The sequence below is a fragment of the Amblyraja radiata genome, chromosome 2 (assembly GCF_010909765.2).
Source record: "Amblyraja radiata isolate CabotCenter1 chromosome 2, sAmbRad1.1.pri, whole genome shotgun sequence".
NCBI lineage: Eukaryota > Metazoa > Chordata > Chondrichthyes > Rajiformes > Rajidae > Amblyraja > Amblyraja radiata.
In genome coordinates this window covers 73,995,051-74,022,271 of record NC_045957.1, presented here as the reverse complement: position 1 = coordinate 74,022,271, position 27,221 = coordinate 73,995,051, and the positions used below count along the sequence as shown (strand labels likewise).

The 27,221-nt window shown below is 42.6% G+C and overlaps 1 protein-coding gene across 1 annotated transcript in view; it reads left to right on the top strand.

The window, feature by feature from the left end:
* The window catches only part of LOC116990913 (cadherin-6-like), a 222,509-nt gene extending 195,544 nt beyond the window's left edge, over positions 1–26,965 (top strand). The window contains exons 10-12 of the mRNA XM_033049068.1: positions 3,742–3,859; positions 11,835–12,086; positions 22,239–26,965. Coding sequence (XP_032904959.1) covers positions 3,742–3,859; positions 11,835–12,086; positions 22,239–22,729 — 861 coding nt within the window. The 3' untranslated portion in view covers positions 22,730–26,965. The remainder of the gene's footprint in view (positions 1–3,741; positions 3,860–11,834; positions 12,087–22,238) is intronic.
* The last annotated feature ends 256 nt before the right edge of the window (positions 26,966–27,221 follow it).

Here is a 27,221-nt window from a genome sequence, read left to right as displayed (position 1 = left end):
TATTCATCATGACTACGTTTCCATCAATCTCTGTGTCGAATGTACCCATTGACTGACCAGCCAAAGATTTTCAACCGTCAGCATATAAACATTTCTCCTCACCTTGTTCTAATTTCTGCAGCCTCCGGAAAGAGCCTATCCACATCCAACCTCTCACTCGCTTTCATAATTTGTAATTCATTAGGGGTGCGTTGGAACTGTCAAATCTCGAGTTACATCAGCATGGATGAATGTTTCCATAGCAGACAAGCTAAGGCAGCGATAAAGAAATGGACATCACACGTGTCCTGTCATTCCCATCAAACTGCCTGGTCTTCATAAGTTCTAGGAGCAGAATAAGGCCATTTGGCCCATCAAGTCTACTCTGTCATTCAATCATGGGTGATCTATCTTTCCCTCTCAACCCCATTCTCCTGCCTTCTCCCCATATCCCCTAACACCCTTACTAATCAAGAATCTGTCAATCTCCGCCTTAAAATTATCCATTGACTTGGCCTTCTCAGCCGTCTGTGCCAATGAATTCCGCAAATTCACCAAATAACCCTCTGACCCAACCACATCCTGTGATATTCAACAGCAGCTATCCTATCGCACCTTTCAGTCCAACTATATTGAATCCTTTTTAACTCTGCCATGCTGTGGCATCGTACTTCCTGAAGATGCAACTGTATCTCATTCAGACAGCTCACTTGCTCCTTTAACGATTTAAAAAAAAACTATAATCTATTAAGATTTGAGTAAGAAGAGTGAAATAATAATGTATTTTATCACTGCAGCTGGTCAAGATGAATGGATGTCCACAGAAACAATGTCTTTCTCTTGTCTCAAATGGTTGAAATTCTGTATATTATTATATATGTCAGCGTAAAGTTCAGCATAAGACAATGCATGGGGGTATAAAGAACTGCAGTTACTGGAATCTTCAGCAAAACACAAAGTGCTGGAGGAACTCAGCAGATCAGGCAGCATCTGTGGAGGAAGTGAATAGCAACGTTTTGAGTCTGGACCCTTCTTCAGGCTGATTCTTTAATGGTGTAATTTTAGAACAACTCGGTAGTAATTCAACATTTCTCCAAGCTTCCTGTTCTAGAATCTTTACAAACACCATTATTAAGTTTTAAAATTCATTCTGTGCATCTTGATGTAATTTTAGAACAACTCAGATGGTAGTAATTCAACATTTCTCCAAGTTTCCTGTTCTAGAATCTTTACAAACACCATTATTAAGTTTTAAAATTCATTCTGTACATCTTGACCACTGAATTGGCCAATGGTGTGTATTGAGGATCATGATCTGATCTTAAGTAGGTGGTGTTGAGCCACCTCTTGTTTGGGCCTTTTGGGGATCCCCACAGTGCATTAGGTACAGAGTTGCAGATGTATTGGTCCATTAAAGATGAAGAATGACAATGTGTACAATGTACAATGGTGCATCACGTGGAGATGTTATGCCATTTGTTTCCCATATCTATCTGGGACACCAGAGTCCGCTAATAAATTGCAGCCTTTCCATGAGCTATGAGAATACTTCAATGGGATCTTGGATTTTTACACCACTTTATCATTCGATAAGGTTGACCTAAAATCCCTGAAAGCTAGCATAATGTCAACAAATACCTGAATGTAAAATCCCACTTTGCTGGAGTGTTTGGTGAATTAATGTTCGCCATGTTAACATTCTCAAAAGTGGAGAAACTCAATAGTTAAAGGGAAAACTCAATAGGTTTTGGAATAGTATCGAGGAATTTTCTATCCGCCTGAGATACTGAACCACACAGACAGGCTCCTTGTAAAAAGTATCATCTAAAAGACAGTTACCTAACAATGTAACAATGCTACATGAAGTGTTAGCCAAGGCCTTGAACTCATCTTCTATTATTTACTGGTATTTCAGGGTGTTCATTCAATAATGGTATCTATTTATAACTGAGGCTATGGGTTTATGATAGCTCAACAATTCTCATTTTTATTACAGGGGATTATAGGATTGTTGTTGATGTTCTAAGGATCTTACATTCTGTGATTTCATCCACTCTATGTGAAAAGCGCAGTTCAGCAGCTCTGCGCCTGATGTCACCTTAAGCTGGACCTGACCTTGGATCATTCAGAATGGGCCAAGATCCAGTGTAGTACCTTAAGAACAAAGGCTAAAAATTAATCCTTTGTTTCGTGAACTAAATTTACAATGAGCTAGCATAAGCACGTCGTGCCCCAGCTTCTGAAATTTGGCTCCTTTGATGGCATATTACAGAAGATAGATTTTTACTTCAGATTTTATTATTAAGCCTATAAAAATTTTGGAATGAACCAAAGATTAATATTTTTAATATGCCATGATAATACTTGAGCTTTGTTAATTATTTATAAAAGCTCACTCAAAAATTAATTTTCTTCTCTTCCGCTGATTTTGAATCTCGCCAGTGTTCTGCCAGTGCTGCATCCCAGGCCAAGTAGTCGTACTTCAACCGCACAATTCTAATCATTGGGCAGGAACAAGTGTCCAGGCCAATGAATTAGACTTCAGAGTTTAAAATCACCACAATGATCCACTCATCTTTTCTGCCCATTTAAAATATCTTTGGGTGTAGCCATTGCTAATAATCACTATCTTGGGACTTATTATGTTATGGCCTACAATTTGGAACAGTTACCAAATGCAGTAAACGTCTGTTAATTCATCATGTTTGGGACTTTGGTGGTGTCAGATTAGTAGACTGTCAGATATCATCAATGCACCAAAAAACTTTTAAACCATTTTTTCAAAGATGCTATAAATTAGAATAATACATTTTCGAATGGCCCTGGTAAATTTAATGTGAATGCAGGGAAAGCAAGCATTGGAAACGGGACCAAATCAGATTCTTTGTGAGTGGAAGGGAGCATGGGAACAGGAAACTGTGTGGTGAGCCTGGGACTCGGTGCAAAAGGAGAACCATAGCATTGGTGGGTGGGGGTAGCTGTATGGGACCCAGCCCCCAGTGAGTGGAGTAGGACATGGGCATGGTGGCGGCAGTGAGCAGATTGGTAACGTGGGACCCTGGCCCCAGTGAGTGGAGCAGAGGGTGGGCATGGTGGCGGCATTAGTGAGCAGATTGGTAACGTGGGACCCTGGCCCCAGTGAGTGGAGCAGAGGGTGGGCATGGTGGCATTGGTGAGTGGGGGGGGGGGGGAAGGGGGGGTAGTGTGGGACCCAGACCCCAGTTTGTGCAGCGGAGCGTGGGCATGGTGGTGGCAGTGAGCAGGTGGGGAGTGTGGAACCCTGGCGCCAGTGAGTGAAGCAGAGGGTGGGCATGGTGGCACTGGTGAGTGGGGGTTGGGGGTAGTGTGAGACTCAGACCCCAGTTTGTGCAGCGGAGCGTGGGCATGGTGGTGGCAGTGAGCAGGTGGGGACTGTGGGAACCATGCCCCAGTGAGCGCCATGATGCTGGTAAGCATCATCGCAGGATCTGCATTCTCTGAGTGGAGCAGAGTGTGGCACCATGGCGCTGGTGAGCAGGTGGGGAGTGTGGAACCCTAGCCACAGCGAGTGGATGGGGTAAGGGAATTAGGGCCCTGGTGAGCAGATGGGAATCACTTGGTTAGAGTTTCTGAATGGTCCGATGGTAAATTATCATAGTTTTACTGCATTTGTGTGACTCAATTCCTATTCTGGGTTTGCTTGGACATAACCATTATTGTATGTGTACACCTGCTTGAATGCTTCTGATATTGATTTTTTTGTTAAATTAATTTTACACATAGCTGATACAAACTGTCAGTGCTATGGACCAAGACTCGCCACGAAGTGGATCCAGGTTCCTCTTCAGTTTGACCCCAGAAGCTGCCAATAATCCTAATTTCACAGTTCAGGACAATGAAGGTATGTATTTTAACTAACAACAGTTGAAACCACAGCCAAAGTGGAGCCTTCTTAATGAGTCTTACATATAGTCTAAAACTGCCCATTTGGGATTTCCAAATTATATTTTGAAAACAGAACATTTCACTAAGTGGGACTGCCAACTAATTATGTTCAATTTACCTTATTGCAATGGGGGATTAAAAATGAACTGGGCACTTAAAATCAACAATGCACATCACCCAGACATTTTGCATATCTGTGAACTTTACTGATTAGCATTTGCAAAAGGAGGGTTTTTTTTGCAACTTCAGATGTACTTGTTGAGAGATCTTGCATGGCAGATGATGCACTAAACATTATTCACGTTATTCTCATCATCATGTATCTGTACACTGCGGATGGCTCACTTGTAATCATGTACCGTTTTTCCACCGACTGGTTAGCACGTAACAAAAGCTTTTCACTGTATCCGGTACATCTGATAACGAACTCAAACTGAGGCAAAAATAAATGATTTGCTATGGAATTCAGTGCATTTGAATGGACTTGATGAAGATAGTAAACTCCATGTTATTCAGACCGAATCTCAGTCTGATGTAAGGTCTCGACCCGAAATTTCACCCCACCTTCCCTCCAGAGATGTTGCCTGTCCCGCTGAGTTCCTCCAGCATTTTGTGTCTATCTTCCATGCTCCTTCACCAAGATGTGGAAGCTTAGAACAGGACCAGTATTGAAATGCTTACTAGTGTTGAAGCCACATTTTAAACATATACCACAGCTGCTGCTGCTGCTGCTGCACTTCAGTGTGCTTTATTGTTCTGCCAGTGGCAACGCTTCACACACCACTGCTCTCATTTGGGCTTTCAAACAGAAGGCCAAATGTAGATAAGAGTTAGCTGCCATCCAATATAGCAGGCTTTTTCAAAGCTTTTAACAGGCAACCATCAATCTGTAGCTTGGCTGTCAGTACCCAAGTGCAAAATACTCTGAGCTTTGACCAGCTTTCATTAAATCTCCAAGATTAAAGTCAACTGACCTGGCCATGATGGTTTCTGAACCTACTCAGCCGATGTAGAAAACAGCAAAGGATGGAAATTATTTACAGTTGCATCCAGTCCATACTGTACCTTTTATGAAATCCCAGCTGGGAGCAGCTCAGTTGAAATGTACAGCCAAACTAATTACTCAAATTCATGGAGGCACTAGCCAGAGGAGCAGCCTTATCCTTGGGCTGCTAAATTGTCAACCATTGAAATGATAACATTAACACCTTCGTAGAAATAGCATGCAGCAGAGTCGAGTGTGTTTTCTCTCTGGTGAAATAAGCTTTACTTGGTGCTTTAAAAAAAAAAATATTGTAAAGAGAGCAAACTGTTACAAAATCCGCATAAATTATATCAATTAATGTCGTTTAGTTATTTTTAGTTTTGAGATACAGCATGAAAACAGGCCCTTCGACCCACTGTCCACACAGACCATCGATCACCTATTCACACTAGTTCTATGTTATCCCATTTACTCATCCACTCCCTACAGACTAGGGGCAATTTACACAGGGAGAAGGTGCAAACTCCACACAGATAGCACTTGCGGCCAGGATCGAATCCGAGTCTGGCACTGTGAGGTAGTGGCTCTACCAGCTGCGCCACTGTGCCACCATTAGGATGAGTATTTTTGAAAAGGATTTGTTTTGAAAATTATTAATTTGGCATGTTTCAGTTCTCTTAATATCCCAGCCATCGTATTTTTGAAGTGTAGTCACTGTTGTGAAGTCACAAACCTACAGCCAAATACGTACTCAGCAGGATTCTGCAAATAAGATTTATATTCATAAAGTGTGTTTGAGAATATATCCCCTTGTCATATTCATGGTAGTGTTATTGGATTCTTTGCATCTGACAGAGATGGATCCACAGTTTGATATCTCCTCTGATAGACACCACAGCCCTCCCTCAGTACGACTGTCTCTGTGTTCACGTCTCTGGAGCCAGGATTGAAGCTACATTTCTGGACTCAGAGGTGAATGTTACAGAGACAGAATATAAAATCCAGCAAAAATTACAAGGAATGTGAAGAATCAAATTAATTTGTCAGTACCTGTAATAAATCATGAAGTAATATCAAAGCGTATCACCAGAGGTAAAATATCACCTTTTAGTTTCTCATTACTAAATTACTCTTACTTAATAGTTAAGTTAGTAGCGAAACAAATAGACAGAGACAAGAGAGTAGATGAGGAAAATATAAGGTTGTGATAACTGTGGGAGATGCTGACTGAATACATGAACTACCAAGCTTTAAAGCCCCAAGATTCAGTTAAGAATGCATAGTCCTGTCCCCACATTAATATATAATATATGTTGGATTAGATTAGTTTTACAATGCCCATCAATCACAGATGATCTATTGATATGAAGAACATTCTTACCATTCCTGTTATAAAATAAATAATATCAGTGATTTTAAATTTCAATATTTAGCCTTCATGAGCAGGTTTGTGATCATGTACCTGGTAAGAAAATATAGCGAGTTTAAATATTCTAGGTAAATACAGGGTTATTTATTGCTCGGATATGTATGAATAAATAAGTATAATTCATATGGAAATGAGGCAGTGTTTATTCTTAACCACAGAATAATTAACTTCAGCCTTTAAGAAACTTCCAGTGGTGTCCTTTATTAATTCCCCTGACCAGCCATGCACCAGATTGCACACAAAGAGCAACAGCTGGTCTGATGTGAACTCTCACCACTGTGACTCTCAGTTCAGAGTTTCTAAAATATAAATTTGACTCAGTTGGCATATGCAAACTGTAGTTCACAAACAGCATGTCAAAAGAGAACCTGGGAATTAAGCTGGGTACGTCAAGTAGGCTGCAGTAGTACTCTGCGGGGAAGAGCCATGGCAGAGATCCATTCTGTTTTTTCTGCAAGTCTAAATTTAATATGTAGGATTGTGTTAATTACAGTGACACAATCCTAGGTTAAAGCACAAATGCACCTTGTTCAGTATTAAACACGTTCTTGTACAAATGAACTCTTCAGTCAGTCTCAAAGATGGAGTCTCCTTAATTTCATATAGTTTCAATAAAGCTCGATAAACCGGATAATCCCATTAAGAACAGAAGACCTCAACCAAGGCATTAAGATTTGGGAATTTTGCCATTTCCCCAGTCTTACAAACACCGAGGAAAACAGAATTTTAAAAGTTATGTAGTTTTTCCCGATAATTCCAACGATGGCTAAAGATGGTGATGGTGGGAAGCAACATTTTGCAGGCTGCATGCAAGAGAATATTCACCGATACACGTTCCGACCTTTTAAAGGCTGGAACTGAAGCCAAAGGTACCACAGTAACAGACATGCTTCTAAGGGCTGCGATCAACATGAATGAAACAACTTACCCTGAAGCTTTCCTCAGCATCGCAGTGAACTTCAACCAGGCTAGTATCTTGCTGAAGAAGCTGCTGAACTACCATCAACACATGATGACCTGGACTTCTTGTATGACTCTGTCATGTCTTAAGATATTGCAAGGTCTTACAAACTTGATTGAGATTTTTGAGATTACAAATGTGATTGATGAGGTTTTGGCCATGAATATTGGCTACATGGACTTTAGTAAGGTGGTTGACACAATCCCTTATGGTCAGCTGATCCAAAAGATTAAGATTCGTAGGATCCATGGCAACTTGGTTGGTCATGGATTCAGAATTGGCCGATCCAGAGAAGACGAAGGTAGTGGTGGAAGGATGCCATTCTGGCGAGAGGTCTGTGACTCGTGGTTCAAATAAATCTCTGTTGTGGTGGAAATCTTACGTAGTAGAGGACATAGTGTGCACAGTAGAAGATCTGCTGCCTTGCAGCACCAGAGACCCAGGATCAATCCTGACTGTGGGTGCTGTCTGTAATCAGTTTGAATGTTCTCTCTGTGACCACGTGGGTTTTCTCTAGGCACACAACCACACTCCCAAAGCATACAGGTTTGTCGTTTAATAATCTTTGGTAAGTTCTAAAATTGTCCCAAGTGTGAAGAATAGTGTTAGTGTATGGGATGATCGCTGGTAGGTGCAGGATTCGGTTGGCTAAAGGGCCTGTTTCCGCATTGTATCTCTAAAGTCTAAAGCTATAAGGTCAGAGGAAGAAAGTTTAAAGGAGATGTTTGGAGAAAGTAGTTTTTACACTGTGGTGAGTACCAGGAACATGCTGCCATGGGTGGTAGTGGAAGCAGATATGATAATGATGTTTAAAAAGCTACTAGATAGGCACATGGATATGCAGACAATGGAGGGATATGGATCATGTGCAGGTAGAGGAGATTAGTTTAACTTGGCATCATGTTCTGCACAAACATTGAGGGGCAAAGGGCCTGTTCCTGAAAAATCAAAGAAGTGCAGAAGCTGGTTTACAAAAAAGGACAAAAAGTGTTGGAGTAACTCAGCGGGTCAGGCAGCATCTCTGGAGAACATGGATAGGTGATGTTTCTGGACAGGTCTCTTCTTCAGACCAGTCTTCTCCAGTATAAAGGGTTCCCTTCCTATGCTGTACTGTACAATGACCCCTTGAAGACCTCCATGTAACGGAGAAAATTCCAGATCTAGCTGTAGTCACAGATGGATATTCAACAGTTGTGGCAGAACTTGCTGGTTTACAAAAAAGGATAGACAGTATGTGGAGGCTCCCACACAGGAGAGGGCAACGCTGGATCTAGTATTGAGAAGGGGAAGTTAATGAAATGTGTGTGGAGGAGCCTTTTGGGATGTAGGTTTAAGATAATTATGGATAGGAACGGAGAGGGTCCACGTGTTAAAATGTTCAACTGGGGTAAGGCCAACATTGAGGGTATGAGAGAAGGTCTTGCTCAAATTGACTGGAGCAGATTATTAGATGGGAAAGGAACATCGGCCAAGTGGTATGATGTTAAAAGTGTACTGAAGAAAGCCCAGGATGTGTACGTCCCCGTTGAAGTGAAGGGCAAAGGAGGCAAATGTAAGGAAGCTTAGCTGACGAGGGTAATTGAGACATTAGTCAAAAACAAGAAGGATGCATGGGACAGGTATAGGCAGCTGGGAGCAAATGCATCCCTGGAGGAGTTTCAGGAGCTAAGGAGTAAACTAAAAAAGGGCCAGGAGATAGCTCTGGTGGGTAGCATTAAGGACAATCCCAAAATAATTTATAAATACATAAGGGGGAAAAGGGTAACTAGAGAGAGAGAGAGTGGGACCTCTGAGGAATCAAAGCATTCACCTCTGTGTGGAGCCACAGGAGATGGGCAAAGTCCTCAATGACTAGTTTTCCTCTGTAATTACCAAGGAGAAAGACAGTACGATGGAGGAAATTGGAGCAGTCAGGGTTACTGTCGAGGAAGTACTGAAGGTACTGTCGTGTTTGAAGGTAAACAAATCTCCGGGGCCTGATCAGATATATCCAAGGATATTGTAGGAAACTAGAGAGGAAATTGCGGGAGCCCTGGTTGAAATTTACGAGTCGTCATTAAATACAGGATACGTGCCGGAAGATTGGAGGGTGGCAAGTGTTGTACCTCTTTTCAAGAAGAGCTGCAGGGAAAATGCTGGGAACTATAGGCCGGTGAGCTTAACATCTGTATTTGGTAATTTACTGGAGAGTATTCTGTGGGATAGGTTATACAGGCATTTGAATGGACAAGGGCTGATTAGGGATTGTCAGCATGGTTTTGTACGTGGGAGGCCGTGTCTCACAAATCTGATTGATTTTTTTGAAGACGTGACCAAAAAGGTTGATGAAGGCAGAGCTGTTAGATGTTGTGTACATGGACTTCAGTAAGGCGTTCGACAAGGTGCCGCATGGTAGGCAGTTCTGGAAGGATAAATTGCATGGGATCTAAGGAGGGATAGCTGAATGGATAGCAAATTGGATCCATGGAAGGAAGAAGAGGGTAATGATGGAAGGTTGCTTCTCAGACTGGATACCTGTGACTAGTGGTGTGCCTCAGAGTTGGGTGCTGGGCTTGTTACTGATGAAGTTTGCTGATGATACTAAAGTGGTTTTGCAGATAGTGAAGATGGTTGTGAACGATTGCAGCAGGATCTGGATTGATTGGCCAGGTGGGCGGAGGAATGGTTGATGGAATTTAATACAGAGAAGTGTGAGGTGTTGCATTTTGGGAGGTCGAACGAGGGCAGGACCTACACAGTACATAGTAGGCCTCTGGGTAGTGTTGTAGAGCAAAGGGATCTAGGAGTACGGGTGCATGGTTCCTTGAGTCACAAGTACATAAGTTGATCAAAAAGGCTTTTGGTCTTCATCAGTCACAGTATTGAGTATAGAAGTTGGGAGGTCATGTTGCAGTTGTATAAGACGTTGGTGAGACCGCATTTAGAATATTGTGTTCAGTTCTGGGCACCATGTTATAGGAAAGATATTGTCAAGCTTGAAAGGTTTCAGAAAGGATTTACATGGATGTTGCCAGGACTAGAGGGTGTGAGCTGTAGGGAAAGGTTGAGTAGGGTGGGTCTCTTTTCTATGGAGCACAGGAGGATAGGGGGAGATCTTATAGAGGTTTACAAAATCATGAGAGGAATAGATCGGGTAGATACACAGTCTCTTGCCCAGAGTAGGGGAAATCGAGGACCAGAGGACATATGTTCAAGGTGAAGGGGAAAAGATTTAATAGGAATCCGAGGGGTAACTTTTTCACATAAAGGGTGGTGGGTTTATGGAACAAGCTGCCAGAGGAGGTAGTCGAGTCTGGGACTATCCCATCATTTAAGAAACAGTTAGACAGGTACATGGCTAGGACAGGTTTGGAGGCATATGGACCAAGGCAGGCAAGTGGGACTAGTGGAGCTGGAACATTGTTGGCCGGTGTGGGCGAGTTAGGCCGAAGGGCTTGTTTCGACACTGTATCACTCTATTACTTGCACGCTATTACCATCTGCAAGGCGAAACCAGGTAGCATATGTGACAACAACATATAATTTCCGGATGAGCCTTGTGTGCATGCTTCAACACGAGCCTCCACAGCCACCAACAACCCTGTAATCTCTGTCTCTGAGGCCAACGTCAAAGCATCCTTCAAGAGAGTGAATCTATGAAAAATGTCCGGCCCAGGTGGCATACCTGGTCAGCTGCTGAAGATCTGTGGGGACCAACTAGCTGGAGAGTATTCCAGGACATATTCACCCTCTCGCTTCTGCGGTATGAGGTTCCCACCTGCTTCTGAAGGGCACCCTTCTTCCCAGTACCCAAGAAGAGCATGGTGACCTGCTTTAATGACAGTAATGAAGTGTTTTGAGAGGTTGCTTAAGGCACATATCAACTCCTGCCTGGCCAGGTTGCCTGTACTGAGAAGTATATCACCCTTACGACTTTGCAGAGAGAAAATGGTTCACTTCACCAGATAACAGGCCCTCAGATCCTCTGATTCGATCTTTTAGTCTGTTTCCTCTGTTTCGAAAGGAGGATAAGAGAGCATTGTTGTGATTCTTGCAGTTCACACTCTGGGGTCAAGGAAAGAGCGTTCACATCGCGGTACTGTTTCCACCAATCTTTCCACCACCACGCACAAGATGCACAAGAGAGACACCATTGTATGCAGATGCCGAGACGTGTGTTCAGCTCTAGCTGAACAACTTCTAATCTTATATGTGGACTCGATAAGAAGAAGTTCACAACTCTTATAATATCTATTCTGTTTATTCTAATAACAAAGATTATCTTGCTCACTGAATCATCAAATTTATTGTGTTCTGCACATTGTAAAACCGTTATCCTTAGCTCAGGCCATTTATCCTACAACAAATGGATGGAAGGTTGGAAGATGGAATATAAGATAGCAATCCTAAAATCCCTTCTGCACAAAAAAAACATGCCAAAAAATAAACATAAGTTTTATGGTGAAAGGTTGTTAATCATTTTTTTGTTCCAGTGTTTGTTTTGCCGTTGTGAACGGAATGGGAGAAGGACAGAAATGATCGCTGCTTGATTCTTTCCTATTCAATATTACTTTCAGATAATACAGCTGGAATTCTCACCAGGAGGGGAGGATTTAGCCGTCAAGAAATGAACACCTACCTTCTGCCAGTTTTCATTTCTGACAAGGAACATCCTATTCAGAGCAGCACCAATACTCTTCTGATTAGAGTGTGTGCCTGTGATAGTGATGGCACCATGCGGTCCTGCAATACTGAAGCTATAATCCTTCCTCCTGGGCTCAGCACAGGAGCCCTCATCGCCATTCTGTTGTGCATCATTATTCTGCTCGGTGAGTTATTTTTTAATCAGTCACACTTCCATTTCAGTTTTTTGTCTGCTCCTGCCTGTCATTCTGAGCTAGAAAGGGTACATTTGCACAAGAATGCTGGAGAACACCACTTAATGCTTGAATGACAATGTTGAATGACAAAAGGCAGTCGGCTTAGCAGAATTTATTTGAGCACCTGAGTCTGTCGGATGCTGCAAAAGATGTCAGGAAGAGATTAACGAAAAGCTGACATGTGAGAAACCACTTTTTTTCCCATTCGCCATGACGTGTGGCTAAAATGAAAAATATAAAGCGATGGCAAGATCTGGTTGCTGCTTATACAAATTAGATTGTAAATGTGGTTACGAGGTATAGAATCATGGAAACAGGCCCTTCGGCCCAACTTGCCTATGCCAACCAAGGTGCCCAACTACAGTAGTCCCACCTGCCTGCATTTGATCCCTATCCCCGTAAACCTTTCCTATCCATATACCTGTCCAAGTGTCTTTTAAATGTTGTTTTAGTACATGACTCAACTACCTCCTCTAGCAGCTCATTCCATACTGTGTGTGAAAATTATTGTAACCATGAAGGTGAAAATAAAGAATATGGGAGTCTCCCTAAAATGCTGCTTTCTCAACAGGACAAGTAGGCACATGGTGCTTTTGCTTTTGCTTTAGCATTTTTCCCTCATGAGAAATTCCTTCCTGATGTATATAATCTGGCACTCTTGGGTTTATTCATGTGGAGTCTTAATGGAATATCCTCCACTGCCTCCATAACCATTGTATCATATTGAAATGAGTAGGTTTACGCGGGTTTTTGGTGCATTATTTTGGAAGTTCACACCATCTCTAGCTTAGCTAGTAGTTTTTGAGCCTTTCAACATTTGTTGCAGCCCACAGAATAGGCATGCGATTTGTGCTGGACTCTATAATATAATATAACCATATAACAATTACAGCACGGAAACAGGCCATCTCGGCCCTTCAAGTCCGTGCCGAACACGTATATAATCCATTTATTTATTCACCCCCCTAGTCCCATCTACCTGCACTCAGACCATAACCCTCCATAACTCTTTGGTTAAGAACTATTTCTAATAATAGACACTGTGGATTGACAAACTATATGTTTCTTAACAATTCATCTTGGTTTGAGATCCCGCCCATTTCTGTGGTGCCATTTGCAAATGGATTTAGAGTAGAATTTAGCGGCGCAGTCACAGGTGGAAAGGGGCTAAATAACGCTGTTTTGTGGGGATTGATTTTGAGAATTAACATGGGGGATGTTTTGTCACCTATCATTACTAATTGCAGACTGGATCAGGGATTCAAGGATCCAGTTGGAGATGGGTTTAGTTTAGTTCGGTTTAGGGATACAACGCGGAAACGAGGCCTTTGGCCCACCGAATCCGCGCCGACCAGTGATCCCCACACACAAACAATATTCCTACACTAGGGACAACTTACAATTTTACCAAGTCAATTAACCTACAAGCCTGTACATTTTTGGAACCGGAGAGCCCAGAGAAAAGCTTCGCAGGTCACAGTTGGAACGTACAAACTCCATACAGACAGCACCCAGAGTCAGAATCAAACCCGGGGCTCTGGCGCTGTAAAGCAGCAACTTTATCACTGTGCCACCCTGGTTGGGATTATGGCATTGAAGGCAGAGCTATTGTCAATAAGTAGGAGTCTTGACACAAGTGCCCTGACAGCTAGGTCATACTCCTATTTATTCCATGGATGTTCCAGGGATGAATGTGGGCCCTACTTTCATTTGCCCTGGGGCATCACAATGGGTCTACCAGGACACCACCATGCACAAGGTCATTTGTGGCCAGCACTGATTAATCCTGGTCTAGACCACCAATCCACCCCCCCCACACATCCTTCTCTTTCAGCCAGAAGAAACAAAATGTCACCAATCTTTTTTCTCCAGAGATGCTGCCTGACCCACTGAGTTAATATCTTTGCAATTTGCATTGTAAGTTTCAACACTGGCCTGTTATGTGGCACCTCGTCATTTGGCTTTGCAAATCTAAAAACACTACCTCTCCATGTTCTCCTTTGTCAACTCACCCTGCCACATCCTCAAAGAAATTGAACACATTTGTCAAACATGATTTACATAAAACTACATTGACCTGGTTTAATTGCAGTCAGTTTTCTTGCAACTTATTGATTTTTTTGTTTCTTGTGAGTTGAGTTTAGTTTATTGTCACGTACTTTCTCTTTGGTTAATGACTCTAATAGCTATTAAACTAACAAACCTATAGTTAACGGCCCTTTTGTTTCATTTTTTAAACACGGGTGACACATTGGTTCTTTACCAATTATCTGGTGCCTTCCTGATGTTTAGTGAGTTATGAAATTTTTCGAACAATGCGTCTGCTATTTGTTCCATTTAGTTGTGTCCTATCAAGTGCCAGTATGCCCTGCAACATTCAATGGATCATATGCTCAAGAGTTATATTTCATGTGATTTAGCAGATAAATGAGTGACTTGACGATTTCAACAACACATAGTAGGTATGTTGCAAAGCCTACCTGAAGCGTCGCTGAAAATCTGTCGCTGCGGGTGTGCGCGATTTTGGCGCCGTTTAGAGGGGGGCGGGTTTAAAACGCGATTTTCTCTAGGCTGTTCAAATCGAAGATGTTCAGCCTTGTAAAACATTAACGAAAAATCGCTGAAAGACCCCGTCGCAAAAGCTATTATTAGTTTTAAAGGCCTTGAATAATAGTTACAGTAGTTTAAAAATCAATCTCTAAACCCGCGACCACCAGCAACCGCAGGGTCTCATAAAGCAGACAACTGAAGGTAAGCTGTATATTTTTACATTAAAAAGGGCTTCTAAAGATCCCTTTATACAAAGTTTAATATTGCGAGTAGCTCATTTTGGGCCCATTATATCCCGCAGTATTTTTCTCGGCATTTGGGGGCACAAATCTACCGCAATGTGAACGTTCTAAACCAGCGCGTTCCACAGGGACCCACTGGAAAGCTGATTTAAATGGACTTTAATTTACAGCAATTGAACACTAAATTCCTTCCATTTGGTCTATAAATTAATGTAAATGAGATTTAAAAATCATGTTTTATTGTGAATTATTTGTGAATATTATTTGGAGATTTAGGCTATTTAAAAATGTTAATCATTTATTAAGAAATGGATAGATGTTTAGATCTAGTAATTGAAGTTTGAAATTAGCTGCAATTAGGTAACTAACTAATTATATGCTTTAATTTCAGGTCATCCAAGTAAGATTATTTTATATTTGTTTCAGAATGCTTCAATCTATGATAACTGAAAATTTCTTTCAGTTCTCTTAATTTTTAAGAAAGTTATGGGCTTTTGACTGTTCACGATCACAGCTTTTTAGTTATGTCCATAGAAAATCAATACGGAACAAGTTGCTCATTTCCGAGTATGAAAATGGCCATAACTTTTTAAATACTTGAGATACGAAAGTGAATTAGGTGTCAAATTAAACTTATTTTTATGCTTTATCTGATGGGATAAATTGCAGACTTGATTTTTAAAATCTCAAAATTTTGTAACATTGCTACACATAGGGGTGGTGAAAGATATAGTTTCTGCTGTGTGGGGTAGTGAGGATCAGAGAACAAGGTGAAAAAAAGAGCCAGGGCTTGTAGAAGTTGTAAAGAGCTGAATCTTACATGGGTTGATGCACGCGCATCTTTATTGTTCAGGTCATTATCATCTGAGCAGTACATCACGCGTTCTCACTACTGCAGCTACTGGCAGGCAGTGGGCGAGTTCTTACACTATGAATGTTATAATTAGGCGGAGTTATAATTACTAAGCATTCTAATTGGCTAACATGCAATAGCCAATCTACATCTATTCCTGTATAAATGAAAAAGCAATTAAGGCATTACAACTACAACGAGTAAATAATAATGTTAAACACAAATCGCCACATCTAGTAATAACGGGGTTGAACATAATTTCCATATCTAATGGGTGCCTTGCTAACCTGCCCAGTCCTCGTACGGTATGGAGCTGCCTCATCAACCTTTTCCTCCGAAAAGCTGAGGGCGCGGTTCAGTGAGTGCGATGGACTGTAAGGAGACACCATGGGGGAACTCAAGGAAGACCGTTGCGGGGACACCGGGGAGCCGGTTACACTAGGGGCAGACCGACACGCGGAGTGGATGGGACTGGTGGCAGCAGATGCCGGAACGGTTGGGCAGATGCCGGAACGGTTGGAACAGTGTTCGCTTTAAACTTGAGCGGCAGGGCATCAGGACCCTGGAGCGCCGGACGCCGTTCCTTCACAGGAAGGAGGTGTTGACAGTTGCGTCTATAGATGGTACCATCGACATCGACCAGGTAGGAAGCGGTTCCTTTGAGGGGCCGTAAATGTACCCTAGTTTGGTATGTCCTTTGTCCGTCTGCAGTTGAACCACTTGACCTTGAATAAGTGGTTTAAGTGGTTTGCTGGTCTTGTCGTAACTTCGTTTATGCGCATCTCGATTGAACTGTACGCGCTTTTGTATCATGGCAGGGGGGCAGACTTTAGGATTTAAGTGTTCCTGAATGACGGGCAGCGGAGGTCGTGTTCGGCGGGACATCAGGCGCTGGGCTGGAGAGCCTAGAATGTTATCTCTTGCAATATTTCGCAGGTTCAACAGGTCCAGGTAGACATCAGATTTGGCTAGGTAGGAGCGCTCCATGAGTTGTTTAGCGCACCGAACAACACGCTCGGCAAGTCCATTGGACTGTGGGTATTCAAGGCTGCTGGTGACATGTTGAAAGTTCCACCACTTTGCAAAGTTTTTAAACTTTTGGCTGGTGAATTGTATCCAGTTGTCAGTCTGGAGACGAGCTGGAATTCCATGTACAGAGAAGTGTATCTTGAGCATTTGGACTACTATCTCTTGTTGGCAGAAAATCAATTTCAAACCAGTTAGAGTATGAGTCCACTAACACGAGATAGTGTTTTCCATGCCAATCGAAGATGTCAGCAGCAACTGATGACCATGGTAGAGAGGGAGCTGGTTGAGGCAGGAGAGGTGGTTTTTGCTGGTGCGGTGCTTGACTGTCACAGATCGCGCACGATTCTGTTCTCTCCCGAATGTACTTGGTCATTCCGGGCCAGTAGATCATTTATTTCGACGCTGTAAGGTAGCATCCACACGCGGGTGGCCACCGTGGATATCCTCATAATACTCGTTTCGCAAGGATGACGGGATGGCTTGTGACCATTGACAATTACTCCATCCTGTAGTGCTAGTTCGTCAAGTACCAGGAAGTAGGGTCGTATTTCAAAAGGGGTGTTAGACTGTTTGTTTGGCCACCCGCCTTTAATGATGGAAGTCAGTAGCTGGGAGGTTTTATCTGCAGCTACTTGTTCGGCAAGGCGACGCAGGCGGTTGGTGGGCACGAACAAGACTTTTAGGACAGAGAATTCATTCTGTTCGAATGGGTGTTGTTCGCTGGTGGTGCGTCGAGCTCTAGATAGAGTTGTAGCTGCATCATCATGCGTTGAAATCTAGCTGGGGCAGCATGGATACGTTTGCTCGGGATGGTGACTAGTGGCTGGTGATCAGTCTTGACCGTGAAGGTTTTGCCAAAAATAAAGTCTTTCAATTTCGAGCAGGCAAAAACCACAGCAAGCAGTTCCTTCTCTAGCGTATCGTTGTTCAGTATCAGTCGGGGTACGTGATGCATAGGATATGGGCATCACGTCACCATTGCAGGATGTTTGCAGGCATGCTGCGCCTAACCCATACTGGGATGCATCGCAGGTGATTGTGTCAGGCAGATTGATGTTTGTTGGTGCACTAGTGAGCTGTAATTTTAAATTCTCGAAAGCTCGTTGATGTTGTGGGTACCAGGAACAAGTGTTGTCCTTGTGGGTCACTTGTCATAGTGGGGCTGATAGTTCACTGAGGTTTGGGATGAATTTGCCCAAGTAGTTGACCATGCCTAAAAATCGTTGTAGGTTGGTGACGTCGGTTTGTACTGGCAGCTCGTTAATCACTGCAGTCTTCAATGGATCAGGCTTTAACCCGTTGCTGGTGAACACGTGACTGACATATGTGTCTTTGGGAACTCTGAACTTGCATTTCAGAGGGTTCAGCTTTAAGTTAATATCTCTGGCACGGTTCAATACTCTTCGTAGGTTAGCATCATGTTCAGTCAAATCTCGGCCGTATACTAGGATGTCGTCAACAATGATGGCAGAAGGATATTCTGTGAATAGCTGTTCCATTGCATGTTGAAAGACTTCGCTAACAGAGTTGATACCGAAGGGCATTCTTAAAAAACAGTAACGGCCAAACTGGGTAGCAAAAGTTGTTAGTGCAGATGACGCACGGTCTAACGGGATTTGCCAGAAAGAGCTTTTGGCATCAAGGACTGAGAATACTGTGGTGTTGCCGATCTGTGCCGCTACATTCTCAGTGGTTCTCATCGGATAGTGTTGCCGTTTGATTGCTGTGTTCACATCTTTAGGATTAATGCAGATGTGTAATTCCTTCTTGTCTTTCTTTGTGGTGACGACCATGGTGGAGACCCAGTCCGAGGGTTCACTGACCTCAGCAATAACTCCGATAGAGACCATACGTTTAAGTTTGTCGTGTATTTTCTCTCGCATGCCGTGGGGGACGCGGTGAGGTGCACAAACAATCGGGGTGACCGTATGGTCAATAGTGATCTTATATATTGTCGGCCGTTTGCCGAGTTTGTCGTCAAACAAGTCCTTATAGTTGGATAGCATCTGTTGTGTTGGTTCCTCTGTCAAACAGTGTTTGTGGACAGCACGCCCGAAATAAACCAGACCCAAGTCATGGCATGCATTAATGCCAAGCAGGGTTTCTGAACTTGGTTGGACAATGTAAAAGAGTAAGTTATTTGTCTGCTCGTTGATAGTACATTTCAAATCAGCTTTACCCAACGGGTGAAGAATTTCCCCTCCGTAAGCATGTAAAGTGGAGGAGTCTTTTTTCATGAGCTCAGTGGTTCTTATCTTGTTGATCTCTTTGAGTGACATGACATTTGTTCTGGCGCCGGTATCGACTTTGGCGATCAGAGGTTTGTTATTGATTATCATGGTGACCTCAGGATCAGTCACTTTGCCTGGGGTGTGCAGGTTTAGGGAAAGTGCGGTAGATTTAGTGTCTGTGTTATCAGAGTTGTTCCCATGGGAAGCTTTGTCTTGCTCTTGGGAATCAGAGTCTGACGGGTCCTGTTGAATCAGGTGCAACTTCGTCCTTGTAGTTGTACTCCCACTAGACCGACAACAATTAGCAAAGTGGTTGAGTTTCTTGCAATTATGGCATACTTTCCCATGGGCTATGCAAAATTGGCGCCCCCTGGGGTGGAAATAGTTACAGTTAGAGCACCTCGTGACAGGCACATTTTGATCTTTGCGGGATGCAGTGAGAAATCTTTGTGGAGAATAACTAGCCAGATTCACATTATGTTGCTGTTGGGGGTTAACGCTATCCAAAATCAGCAAGTGGTGCTGCAGTCTCTGCCATCTGACATGCATGAATCGCTTGCTCCAAAGTCAGCTCAGCGTACCGCAGCAGTTTGGCTCTTAATTTGCGGTCGCTCATTCCTCCCTCAACCTTGTCCCGTACTAGCTTATTCGGCAACTCATCAAATTGGCATCGAGAGCTGACATGTCTCAGATCGCTGATAAATCATTCCACAGGCTCATCAGCCTGTTGCTGTCGAGCAATGAATCTCGTCCTCTCGAGGATGCGATTAGACGGCAGGTCACACAGTTCTCTAAACTTTCTCAGCAGAACCGTTGGGTTATCAATAGTCTCAGCCAGCACCACTACCAGACCATTCGTGTCTAGGTGAGCTGGTGCAAATTCTAAAGAGTCAGCGTGGATCATAGCTTCCGGACCCACTAGATTCAACAGTAGCGATGCCTTCAGATCGTCGGGGTCGTTTTGGTGAATGATGCGCATATAATGAGCTCAAATATTTGCCATCACTCGGCGATATCGGATTCAAACCCGAGTGGGCTCGGCTTTCGACAACAGTTTGCCATATCAACAAAACACTCACAAATAAAAACTGATCAACAAAATAAATCGCGGTAAACATGCGGGCTAGACCCAATTATCTGACACCATGTAAAGGGTATGTCTCACTTACGTGTCCTTGGCACGCAAATTACGCGACCTCGTGGTCGCCTTGAGGCGCTCGGGCATCGTATGGCCGTGCGGGGCTGGTCCCACTGAGAAGGGCGGAGGGGTTTGCAGTTGTGCGGGACATCACGCGGAGCTCCGGAATTTTTGTAGTGAACGAAATCTTTGCGCGCCAACGGCCTGTCGCGGAACTGACGGCCAAAGTGGGTCAGGCCCAAGACCCTGGCGCGACGCAACGTCTCACCTCCAACAACAGCAGAAGCAGGCAAACAATCGCCGAACTCGGCCTGGGGCTCACGGACATTGCAGTCCGGATGCGCCCCCACTTCTACTCCCAGAGCGGGGCCAAGAAAATTGAAGATAGACACAAAATGCAGAAGTAACTTAGCGGGACCGGCAGCATCTCTGGAGAGAAGCAATGGGTGACGTTTCGGGTCAAGACCCTTCTTTAAGACTGAAGAAGAGTCTCGACACGAAACGTTACCCATTCCTTCTCTCCAGAGATGCTGCCGGTCCCGCTGAGTTACTCCTGCATTTTGTGTCCATCCTCAAATGACGTCACGCGCTCCAGACGACTGTGCGGTCGAATGAAGTCGCGCGGGACCATCGTGGCTCAACGCGACCACGTGGTTGCGTAATTTGCGTGCCAAGCTGAATCTCACACGGGTTGAAGCACAAGCATCTTTATTGTTCAGGTCATTATCATCTGAGCAGTACATCACACATTCGTTCTCACTACTGCAGCTACTGGCAGGCAGTGGGCACGTTTTTACACTATGAATGTTATTATTAAGCGGAGTTATAATTACTAAGCATTCTAATTAGCTAACATGCAATACCCAATCTACTGAAGTGACGTTAGAAAACGTTTGAAGGCTAGAGTTCCTTAGTGTGAAGAGCAATTATGTCTAGGTCAATTGCTACTTGCACTCTCTGTTTGATAAGAGATGTTCTAATGGATGGTTCAAATGGTGTTGAAAGGACATACAGTTGACCAGGGTTGTTGGACTGTAACATAGATGGCATAATTTTGCATCCTTCCTATCCTGTATTTCATTCTCCCTATCTTCTCTTTCCAATCCCTTCCACTTCCTTTTCTTTTTTTCCCCTTACCTCCCTTTTATCCATCAATCGTTCCTTAATCCTGCATTCAATTTCTCCTTCCCTTTTTTTATTTCATCTCTCATTCCCCTTCTATCCCTCCCACCATCCCCTCCCTTCCACCCAATCCCTTTCTTACTATTGCAGCCTCCTTGCCATCATTCCCCCTTCTCAATTAAACCCTTCCACACCCTTCTCCCCGTTCTACTTCTCCACCCCCTCCATTCCTCCTTTTTCCTCCTTCTGCTTTATTTTATTTATGTTCCTTCTCATCAGCTCTCCCACTTCCTCACCTTCCCTCCAACCTCTTCTACCCAGTCTCACCTCCCTTTCTCCTATTTCTCCTCATCCCCTCCTATCTATTTATATCTATCTTGTCCTCTATCTTCCACTCTTTGTTCTCCCCATTCTTTCCCTCCTTCCCTAGATCTCTTCCTTCCTCCTCAACTCTGTTTCCCACCTTCTCCCCATCTTCCACTTAGGGTAACTCCCATTTTCCACCTTCTTTTCTATCTCTCCTCCCTTCCCTCCCTTCTTGCAGCCTCCTAGTTCCTGCCTTTGCTTTGCTTTTTTCACCTCTCCTGGATCTCCCTTCCCTCTTCTCGACTTATTACCTTCCCCTACCTTACAGGTCTCTTCTTTCACTCCCTCTCCATCTTTCCCACCCCCTTCCCTATCTACCCCATTTCCCCCTCTCTCCACCGTCTTTTCCTCCATATCTTTATACATCTGTTCCCACCCTCCTTCCTGCATTTCCTTCTATCCCTCTCTCTCTCGGCCTTCCTCTTCCTCTTCTTCTTCCTTTGTTTATCTGATTCCCTAGACCCCTCTTTTCCCCTTCCACCCATCCATCCCTCCCCTCCCGCTTCTTTTAGGGTCTCAGTTACAATACCTATTTTACCTAAGTTACTAAACCTATTTTCTTACTTTCAGTCATTGTGGTGCTCTTTGCCGCCATGCGAAAGCAGAGGAAGAAAGAGCCTCTTATCATTTCCAAAGAGGATATCCGCGACAACATTGTCAGCTACAACGACGAGGGTGGCGGCGAGGAGGACACCCAGGCCTTTGACATTAGCACGCTGAGGAATCCGGAGGTTATTGAAGACACGCAATTACGCAGGGATATCAAACCCGAGAACTTCCTGCTACCCCGGCCAACCCCACGAATACCAGACAACACCGACGTCAGAGATTTCATTAATCAGAGGCTAAAGGACAATGATACAGATCCCGGTGCCCCTCCCTATGATTCTCTAGCAACGTACGCCTATGAAGGAAATGGTTCCATAGCAGAGTCACTCAGCTCCTTGGAGTCAGTGACCACAGAGACAGACCAAGATTACGATTACTTGAGTGACTGGGGACCTCGCTTCAAAAAACTGTCAGACATGTATGGTGGAGACGACAGTGACAGGGACTCTTAGCGAGAAAACTCATTCCCTTCAATTTCAACAGAACAGAGTATTGCTGTGTAAACATGCGGGCCAGTACTTTTTCAAAATCTATCTCACTAAGACATTTATTGTGTACTGTTGGACTTTTATTTCATAGATTCATGGCTTCAGAATGGTTCCAGTGTGAAGTGTGTAACTTTTGCTTCATTTAATGAGCAGCCCCAAGATGATAATTCTATGAGAATTTATACAGTAACTATATGCCTACACCATCCACTGTTGCACTAGTGGAGACACATGTTATATTGTTTATTTTGTTTCTAAAATAGAAATACTTCACAGGTATTATTGTCTACACAGAAGAATACAAAATGTATTAAAATAGGGATGTGCATAGAACAAGTTCGTAAAAACAGCCGGAGGGAGAATTTGATGGTTCGGGTGATCCAGGTTGGAGGCAAGCGTTAGACTTGATAATGATCCTTGTTTTCTGGCTTCTGCCTTTCTTCTCCAATCACAAATTACTGTGATACAGAGGAAAAACATCATATTCGCTGGAGCGGCAACCAAGTAACACATTCAATTTGATTGGGAAACACATCAGAATGTGCATCAAACCAAGCACTTGCCTGAGAGATGAAAGATTATGTGAGTCATGTGTGTGCCACTGAACTACAAGACTTAGTCTAACAAGAAACCTGCTGGTTGTATCCCAGGTTTATAGCCTTTGACCTGCACACCTGCTGGCCAGCACATCCCTTTGGTGAAATTAGTGAATTAGATGTTTGAGCTGAACATGTGGTTGAGTCAACTGTTTTCTTTCATAATGTACTGTACTGTAATTTAGATTCAATATACACCAATGTATACATATAGTACAGCTGTACTATGTAGAATGGATGTAAATCACTACAGATGCATCTTAAAACTAATTGGCTGGGTGTTGTTGACAGTTTGGGGTGCAGCAGAGTTACACTGCACACATTAACCTAATGATACAAGGTCCCCATTTGGTTCACTACGTCAGATTTCAAGTCCTGTTGCAAAACCAAGAATCGGATCAGAACCGTGGATTTATGGGGAAGCACCCATGATTCAACTTGAGCATTGTTACCCGCAGATTGGGGAAAACATTTTCACAGCTCCGGATGGCCGATGAAACGTGAGACTGAACTAGCCCAGTTGGTTGGCCATTGTCATCATGAATTGTCACTGTGGCTTAATCTCGATTAAATGATCCCATAAATACATGCCAACCTCACTGTTCCAAAAGCCTAAGCAGTTGTCTGGAGCTTACAAACCATTGTTAAATTGAGTCCTTCCAAAGGACTTCAACAAATAACATTTGAATTCTCCCATCCTCTTTGCAACATCTATCATGGACAATTTAATTGGATGATAACGTAAATCACATCTTTGAGCCAAGAGGAGGAGAGGCCCAAGTGATCCTTTGTTGAAATGAAGACACTTTTGCTGTTTTGCTATCCAAGATTTGGTGAAGGGCAAAGTGTGGAATAATCTTTGGACTGCCTTATTGCTTCAGATGGAACATTTGCATTTAAAAACATTGGTGAGGACAACTTATGGTCTTGCATTGTGCCCATCAGTTAAAGGATTGGCACTGTGGCAGGAGAATGTGAGATGGAGAGTTTTTTTACCTTTAGATCCTATATTTAAGGATCAGCCCACAAGAGCTCAGATTCCAAATCATCCAAAGCTCTAAGGCTGGAATATGAAGTCATAAATCTCTTCATCAATTTTAATTAGCTTAAGGGCTGGATTGGAAACAAATTATCAAGTAACCCGATCCGCATTTCGAGAAGTTCAATGTTACTCCACGTATAATGACTGAAATGTTACCTGGTTTTTAATTAAGATAAGCAAGCTCTCACATTCTGTGATAATCTCAGCGGCAGCCAAGCGCTCCATTTTCCACACATAGAACTTGAACTGGACATTTACCGTGTTAGCACAGGTGATAACACGGTTTGTCATAACCACTTGGGAATGTAAGTGAGGAGTTACTAGAAGGAAACCCAAGAAAAGTCATTAACCCTTTAGCACCCAAAGCAAGTGAAGGCGATTACCATAGAGAAAAAAAACCCAATGTATTGTTTTCCATGCATTCTAAACATAACCATGGAAAATGACCTTGATGGAATTATTAATGGATGTGAAAGTGGTAGGCATACTTCAAATAGAATTTTAGTTTGGATTCAAAGATCCATTGTTCCTGTTCTCATTGTTCCAATATGATGGTTTTGTAGTAACAAGAATTTAAAGGTACACATGTCCTTAATGTACTACACTTTTGTGAAAGGATTCTAACAATTTAATAATAGCAATTTATCTATTCTGTGTAAACCTGTAAGATAAGGCTTTTCTGCAATATCACTGCCAGCTTCTTTGATTCACTTTTAGGTTAAACATTAAAGGTTTTTGTGCCAGATAAACCCAGAGCAGTTTATATTTACTCACAGAAAAGACAAAACAAAAACAGCCAGCTGCAGGAATCCTACTGGGGAAAGTAGAGTTGAGCAATAAAGACCCCCTGTGCATGTGGTGTGCGCAGTTTGTAATTTATATTAGCTCTACTGTAGCCTCAACCTCCAACCAAGAGAAGGAGAGGAAAGAAGGTCCCACGTCTGAGGAGAAATAAGGTCTCAAGGCAAGACATTTGATCTCTACCAAAGTAAAATACCCGAGGGGTTGAGGTATAATTGGTGGATGGCAATTAAAATCTCATGCTTCCACAAAAAGGTGGGGGAATGATGTTGATTATATAAGAAACAGGAATGAAACACTGCAAGCATTCCAATATGTATGCATTTTACATATATCATGCTAAAATATTCCAATAATATTTGAATTGGACTAATTCCCAGTCCAATTCAACATATTTCCACGTGTTGGAAAACTGGGCTGCGAGAAAGTACATTCTGCATACATTTGCTCTGTTTCATGCACAAAGAAACACTTTCGTAAGGTGGTGTTACTTTAAAATCCATAACTGTACTCATTGTCCAGTTAGGATTAGCTTAGACAATCTTAGCATTGAATTCATCTTTTGTGTTGTGAATTTTTGAGTGACTTGTTTGTGTCACATGGGCACTCTGTGCTTTAATTTTGTTCAGTCAAAATCACAGTGCAATCTCACAAGAGTATATTAAATCTCCTGACACGGAAAATAATCAAATTCTTTGCATCAATTCAGCATCTCTTCGGACAGCAAGGTTATGCTAAGAGATCTGATGTACAGCAGATACAGACATTATTGTGACAAATGAATGAAGATAAATCAATTTCACTCATTTAGGTGCCATAGAATTCAGATATTATTTTTACCTGTTTGAAGATATACCTGTTGTCCAACTTGCCTAAGAATCAATATCAGCTGCAGTTATATCCAGATTTCCAGTTGGCTGAGGCCTATCCAGTGTGCTAGGATGTAATAGAATGAGAGGGATTCTTTTGAAACATCATCAAACTGAAACATTAACTGCTCCTCCCTCCAAAGATGCTATCCAAACTGCTGAATATCTCCAGCATTTTTTGTTATTATACCCAACATAGGGTTACATGTGTAATACCAAAGGGCAGCTGTGTAACCAAGCATGTCATTTAGTAGAAATAATTCCTTGGTCTCTTGCGCCAAGCACACAAAACAGAGGCAGTTCCTTTTGTTTTCTGCCTTGAAGATTTGATTACCTTGACTTAATTTCAAAATCAGAACACCACGAGTCACACCATCTTGTGCATTAAGAGCAAGTTACCAAGAATGAATCTTAACCCCAATGTCTTCAAGAGAGGAAGAGAGATATGCGGAGCAAAATAATCACAGCAACTTCTGATATGCTGTATTTCCATCTTTCATATATTCATTTTTGCATGAATAGCCCCTTATCCATTTTAAACGTAGGCCAATTTTTATCATTAACCCAGTCAGATGTCTTTTGATAGTATTGACCTGCGAGTTTAAATTACTTTGTGGCTATTAACATTTTATGTTAATGTGAAATATTTTAATGTGGCTGGGCCAGTTTGTACAACTGAAAATAGCTAATGCCAATGAAGGATCCTTGCTTAAGTTTCTGATTGATACCTGCTTTTTTATGATTTCAAGATCTGCAAATAATAGTCACTGTTAGCAGCAACTGTATGTTTAGCAATTGGAAGAAAATCGGAGTCCATTTTCTTTTGCTAAGTAACATTTTGTACAAGGATTATTTATATGATACTATTCAATAAAATGTTTTTATGTATGGATTCAGCCTTAGCCTTTCTATTTATTTGGCTTATGTGCATTTTAATCGTCTCACCCTGTCAGAAGACATCACATTACCAAGGAGCAGACTTAACATATAGTTTAGTTTATTATTGTTATGTGTACTGAGGGTACAGTGAAATGCTTGTATGTTGCGTGCTATCCAGTGAAAAGAATATACATGAAAACAATCAAGCCATCCACACACTACATATAACAGAATTTCAAAGCAAAGACAGATTTCAATTATGTTAGCCT